The sequence below is a fragment of the Xenopus laevis genome, chromosome 2L (genome assembly GCF_017654675.1).
Source record: "Xenopus laevis strain J_2021 chromosome 2L, Xenopus_laevis_v10.1, whole genome shotgun sequence".
Lineage (NCBI taxonomy): Eukaryota > Metazoa > Chordata > Amphibia > Anura > Pipidae > Xenopus > Xenopus laevis.
Genome location: NC_054373.1, coordinates 59,931,247 through 59,938,499, shown reverse-complemented (window position 1 = coordinate 59,938,499; position 7,253 = coordinate 59,931,247). Strand labels below are relative to the sequence as shown.

The window sequence follows — 7,253 nt, the reverse complement described above, 5'->3', positions numbered from 1 at the left end:
ATCTTTTGCAAAGGATTCGGGGGTTCGGCCTAATCAAAAAAAGTGGATTCGGTGCATCCCTAATATATATATATATATATATATATATATATATATATATATATATATATATATATATATATAAAAATATGAAATACTGAAGACAGAAAAAGGATATTAAAGCTTTAAAATGATAAACATTTTGAAAAATTATGAGGTGTTTGAATTATGGTTATGTTTTAACTGTCAGTGTCAGGCCTCCTCTACTCACATGACATCACAATGTTAACTTGAAAACATACTGTATGTCACAAAGAGCACAGGAAATGACCTCATGCTCATGATTTGAATTGTCAGTGCTAGGCCTTCTCTAATCACATGACATTTGTTGCCAAGTTACCATTGTGATGTCATAAAGAGCACAATTGCTACTTGTCAGTTACTACAAAGAGCTGTCAGAGCAGAGTTTGCTTTTTATCTGTATCACATCATACGGATAAAAGCTTTGCTAAACATAGAAAGATCATTAATTCTTTTAGAAGAACGACTATTAATATTTTTAGAAAAAGCGAGATCATGGATTTACATCGCCTTTGGAACTTCTGTGCAATAATTCTGGGCTGGTCGCGGGTATTTAGTGCTGTCTCTCTTTTAGTAGGCATTTATTATACCTATGTGCTGGAGTTCTGTATATTTACAGTGACATCACTTGCTGAGAAAGTGATCTACATGGTGTTTTATCACATCTTTTTCATTCATGTTGGCATGGTCATATGGGAATGACCATACTTAATCGTCCTGCTACCCCATCTAAGGAGTTTGACTTATCGGACATTGAGCAGGGCCAATTTGTAAGGCAGGAGAAGCAAGACTTTCACCAGGACATTCTCCAGTGCATTGCTAAAGAGCTTGCCTATTTACACAGTGACAAAGAATGCGAAACATCCGATACTGCCGCATATGCAACCTAATGATGCCAGACAGATGCTACCATTGTTTAGCCTGCAACAAGTGCGTGCTTAAGGCATTACTCTCACTGCTTTTGGTCAACAACTGTGTAGGATTTTCAAACTACAAGTACTACTTCCAAGCTGTTATTTTACATTATGCTGCACTGCCTATTCGTCTGCACTACAGGACTTCAGTATGCAATGAAGTTTTGGACTCAGGAGCTGCCATACACCGATGCAAATATCCAATCCTTTACATGGTTGGAGTGAATGCAGTTCTACTTCTTTTCATAGTGCCAATCTTTATCTATCATTGCTGGCTTGTTGGAAAAAACAGAACCTCTGCAGAAAACTGCAAGCCTCTTTTCTTCCGCAATATTCCAACGAATATGGGCTTTTCTCTTGGTTTGAGCAAGAATCTGAAAGAGGTGTTTGGTGAAGAGAAGAAATATTGGTTACTCCCTGTGTTATACCAGGAAAGGTGACGGATGCTCTTTTCCAACTGGTTATGAGAGAGAGAACCCAGAGCAAAACGGCATTGACTTTTAAATAGGTTATAAACAGGATTTTTTCTTCAAAAATTGGTTGAAACCAGAGGACTATCACGGTGCATTGCTGCAACAACGCATCGATTAGATGAGAGAAACCAAGACAATAGCACTTCTCATACAAATCTGTCCATATATGGAATATCTATCAACATTCAAAAAATATTTCTAAATAAAACACATTTATTTCTTTCATTGTTTTAGTCTTGGTGCTTTTTATTCTACATAATATTAAAGGAAAGAGGTGGGAAGGGCATATTGAACCTTTCAAGTTGGTTTCTGCCAATCCTCAAGACAAGGGTTGAGTTTGATTTAATTTAAGTTATTGATGCCAGAAGGCCAAAGTGCTTTCTGGCAGAGGTAGGTTAATGCAGTTAGGCCAATATTAAATACAGATTCCATGGAATTCACAAATATTTTTGCAATTTCTTCAATGGAGAAGAATAGTGATTGGACTGTGCCCCCCCCCCCACCTTGACCATAAAGATAGGTACGGGCAAGGAGGCAACCCATGGTGAACCATTATCTATAGTTAGGAGTGGACCATATGTGTGTGTGCAGTGGGGGTGTTTAAAAAACTGGGGCTGAGGGTGTTTTTTCTCCTTTAAACTCCAAAATACCTGAAACCATTTATTTCAATGTATTGTATTACCAAAAACCCTTATAATAAAGCTAAACCCTTCCAGTGACAACAGTTAGCTACAGATGTGCAGTTCACAAAATAGATTTGTTATAATGCAACCAATTGATAGCAGGAAAAAATCAGTGCAAAACAAGGTATTTATATATTTATATATATATATATATATATATATATCTATATATATATATATATATATATATATATCTATATATATATATATATATATATATATCTATATATATATATATATATATATCTATATAGTAGGGATGCACCGAATCCAGGATTCGGTTCGGGATTCAGCCAGGATTCGGCCTTTTTCAGCAGGATTCGGATTCGGCCGAATCCTTCTGCCCGGCCGAACCCTCATTTGCATATGTAAATTAGGGGGCGGGGAGGGAAATCACGTGACTTTTTGTCACAAAACAAGGAAGTAAAAAATGTTTTCCCCTTCCCATCGCTAATTTGCATATGCAAATTAGGGTTCGGATTCGGTTCGGTATTCGGCCGAATCTTTTGCAAAGGATTCGGGGGTTCGGCCTAATCAAAAAAAGTGGATTCGGTGCATCCCTAATATATATATATATATATATATATATATATATATATATATATATATATATATATATATATATATATATATGTATGTATATATATATATATATATATATATATATATATATATATATATATATATATATATATATATATATAAAAATATGAAATACTGAAGACAGAAAAAGGATATTAAAGCTTTAAAATGATAAACATTTTGAAAAATTATGAGGTGTTTGAATTATGGTTATGTTTTAACTGTCAGTGTCAGGCCTCCTCTACTCACATGACATCACAATGTTAACTTGAAAACATACTGTATGTCACAAAGAGCACAGGAAATGACCTCATGCTCATGATTTGAATTGTCAGTGCTAGGCCTTCTCTAATCACATGACATTTGTTGCCAAGTTACCATTGTGATGTCATAAAGAGCACAATTGCTACTTGTCAGTTACTACAAAGAGCTGTCAGAGCAGAGTTTGCTTTTTATCTGTATCACATCATACGGATAAAAGCTTTGCTAAAACATAGAAAGATCATTAATTCTTTTAGAAGAACGACTATTAATATTTTTTAGAAAAAGCGAGATCATGGATTTACATCGCCTTTGGAACTTCTGTGCAATAATTCTGGGCTGGTTCGCGGTATTTAGTGCTGTCTCTCTTTTAGTAGGCATTTATTATACCTATGTGCTGGAGTTCTGTATATTTACAGTGACATCACTTGCTGAGAAAGTGATCTACATGGTGTTTTTATCACATCTTTTTCATCATGTTGGCATGGTCATATGGAATGACCATACTTAATCGTCCTGCTACCCCATCTAAGGAGTTTGACTTATCGGACATTGAGCAGGGCCAATTTGTAAGGCAGGAGAAGCAAGACTTTCACCAGGACATTCTCCAGTGCATTGCTAAAGAGCTGCCTATTTACACAGTGACAAAGAATGGAAACATTCCGATACTGCCGCATATGCAACCTAATGATGCCAGACAGATGCTACCATTGTTTAGCCTGCAACAAGTGCGTGCTTAAGCATTACTCTCACTGCTTTTTGGTCAACAACTGTGTAGGATTTCAAACTACAAGTACTACTTCCAGCTGTTATTTTACGTTATGCTGCACTGCCTATTCGTCTGCACTACAGGACTTCAGTATGCAATGAAGTTTTGGACTCAGGAGCTGCCATACACCGATGCAAAATATCCAATCCTTTACATGGTTGGAGTGAATGCAGTTCTACTTCTTTTCATAGTGCCAATCTTTATCTATCATTGCTGGCTTGTTGGAAAAAACAGAACCTCTGCAGAAAACTGCAAGCCTCTTTTCTTCCGCAATATTCCAACGAATATGGGCTTTTCTCTTGGTTTGAGCAAGAATCTGAAAGAGGTGTTTGGTGAAGAGAAGAAATATTGGTTACTCCCTGTGTATACCAGGAAAGGTGACGGATGCTCTTTTCCAACTGGTTATGAGAGAGAGAACCCAGAGCAAAACGGCATTGACTTTTAAATAGGTTATAAAACAGGATTTTTCTTCAAAATTGGTTGAAACCAGAGGACTATCACGGTGCATTGCTGCAACAACGCATCGATTAGATGAGAGAAACCAAGACAATAGCACTTCTCATACAAATCTGTCCATATATGGAATATCTATCAACATTCAAAAAATATTTCTAAATAAAACACATTTATTTCTTTCATTGTTTTAGTCTTGGTGCTTTTTATTCTACATAATATTAAAGGAAGAGGTGAGAAGGGCATATTGAACCTTTCAAGTTGGTTTCTGCCAATCCTCAAGACAAGGGTTGAGTTTGATTTAATTTAAGTTATTGATGCCAGAAGGCCAAAGTGCTTTCTGGCAGAGGTAGGTTAATGCAGTTAGCAATATTAAATACAGATTCCATGGAATTCACAAATATTTTTGCAATTTCTTCAATGGAGAAGAATAGTGATTGGACTGTGCCCCCCCCCCCACCTTGACCATAAAGATAGGTACGGGCAAGGAGGCAACCCCATGGTGAACCATTATCTATAGTTAGGAGTGGACCATATGTGTGTGTGGCAGTGGGGGTGTTTAAAAAACTGGGCTGAGGGTGTTTTTTCTCCTTTAAACTCCAAAATACCTGAAACCATTTATTTCAATGTATTGTATTACAAAACCCTTAATAATAAAGCTAAAACCCTTCCAGTGACAACAGTTAGCTACAGATGTGCAGTTCACAAAATAGTATTTGTTATAATGCAACCAATTGATAGCAGGAAAAAATCAGTGCAAAACAAGGTATTTATATATATATATATATATATATATATATATATATATATATATATATATATATATATATATATATATATATATATCTATATATCTATATATATATATATAGTAGGGATGCACCGAATCCAGGATTCGGTTCGGGATTCAGCCAGGATTCGGCCTTTTTCAGCAGGATTCAGATTCGGCCGAATCCTTCTGCCTGGCCGAACCGAATCCTAATTTGCATATGTAAATTAGGGGCGGGGAGGGAAATCACGTGACTTTTTGTCACAAAACAAGGAAGTAAAAAATGTTTTCCCCTTCCCATCGCTAATTTGCATATGCAAATTAGGGTTCGGATTCGGTTCGGTATTCGGCCGAATCTTTTGCAAAGGATTCGGGGGTTCGGCCGAATCAAAAAAAGTGGATTCGGTGCATCCCTAAATATATATATATATATATATATATATATATATATATATTATATATATATATATAAATATGAAATACTGAAGACAGAAAAAGGATATTAAAGCTTTAAAATGATAAACATTTTGAAAAATTATGAGGTGTTTGAATTATGGTTATGTTTTAACTGTCAGTGTCAGGCCTCCTCTACTCACATGACATCACAATGTTAACTTGAAAACATACTGTATGTCACAAAGAGCACAGGAAATGACCTCATGCTCATGATTTGAATTGTCAGTGCTAGGCCTTCTCTAATCACATGACATTTGTTGCCAAGTTACCATTGTGATGTCATAAAGAGCACAATTGCTACTTGTCAGTTACTACAAAGAGCTGTCAGAGCAGAGTTTGTTTTTTTTCTGTATCACATCATACGGATAAAAGCTTTGCTAAAACATAGAAAGATCATTAATTCTTTTAGAAGAACGACTATTAATATTTTTAGAAAAAGCGAGATCATGGATTTACATCGCCTTTGGAACTTCTGTGCAATAATTCTGGGCTGGTTCGCGGTATTTAGTGCTGTCTCTCTTTTAGTAGGCATTTATTATACCTATGTGCTGGAGTTCTGTATATTTACAGTGACATCACTTGCTGAGAAAGTGATCTACATGGTGTTTTATCACATCTTTTTCATCATGTTGGCATGGTCATATGGAATGACCATACTTAATCGTCCTGCTACCCCATCTAAGGAGTTTGACTTATCGGACATTGAGCAGGGCCAATTTGTAAGGCAGGAGAAGCAAGACTTTCACCAGGACATTCTCCAGTGCATTGCTAAAGAGCTGCCTATTTACACAGTGACAAAGAATGGAAACATCCGATACTGCCGCATATGCAACCTAATGATGCCAGACCGATGCTACCATTGTTTAGCCTGCAACAAGTGCGTGCTTAAGCATTACTCTCACTGCTTTTTGGTCAACAACTGTGTAGGATTTTCAAACTACAAGTACTACTTCCAGCTGTTATTTTACGTTATGCTGCACTGCCTATTCGTCTGCACTACAGGACTTCAGTATGCAATGAAGTTTTGGACTCAGGAGCTGCCATACACCGATGCAAAATATCCAATCCTTTACATGGTTGGAGTGAATGCAGTTCTACTTCTTTTCATAGTGCCAATCTTTATCTATCATTGCTGGCTTGTTGGAAAAAACAGAACCTCTGCAGAAAACTGCAAGCCTCTTTTCTTCCGCAATATTCCAACGAATATGGGCTTTTCTCTTGGTTTGAGCAAGAATCTGAAAGAGGTGTTTGGTGAAGAGAAGAAATATTGGTTACTCCCTGTGTATACTAGGAAAGGTGACGGATGCTCTTTTCCAACTGGTTATGAGAGAGAGAACCCAGAGCAAAACGGCATTGACTTTTAAATAGGTTATAAAACAGGATTTTTTCTTCAAAAATTGGTTGAAACCAGAGGACTATCACGGTGCATTGCTGCAACAACGCATCGATTAGATGAGAGAAACCAAGACAATAGCACTTCTCATACAAATCTGTCCATATATGGAATATCTATCAACATTCAAAAAATATTTCTAAATAAAACACATTTATTTCTTTCATTGTTTTAGTCTTGGTGCTTTTTATTCTACATAATATTAAAGGAAGAGGTGGGAAGGGCATATTGAACCTTTCAAGTTGGTTTCTGCCAATCCTCAAGACAAGGGTTGAGTTTGATTTAATTTAAGTTATTGATGCCAGAAGGCCAAAGTGCTTTCTGGCAGAGGTAGGTTAATGCAGTTAGCAATATTAAATACAGATTCCATGGAATTCACAAATATTTTTGCAATTTCTTCAATGGAGAAGAATAGTGATTTAGTAAGATAACGATTTTTG

The 7,253-nt window shown here is 36.3% G+C and overlaps 2 protein-coding genes across 3 annotated transcripts in view; one reads left to right on the top strand and one right to left on the bottom strand.

Annotated features, from left to right (window-relative positions):
• The window catches only part of scmh1.L (Scm polycomb group protein homolog 1 L homeolog), a 147,568-nt gene that overhangs the window by 98,285 nt on the left and 42,030 nt on the right, over positions 1 to 7,253 (bottom strand). The window lies entirely within an intron of this gene.
• On the top strand, positions 5,781 to 6,979 carry LOC121399935 (palmitoyltransferase ZDHHC20-like). Its single transcript, XM_041581934.1, has one exon. It carries the CDS (start codon positions 5,867 to 5,869, stop codon positions 6,782 to 6,784), a length of 918 nt encoding a protein of 305 aa, XP_041437868.1. The 5' UTR covers positions 5,781 to 5,866; the 3' UTR covers positions 6,785 to 6,979.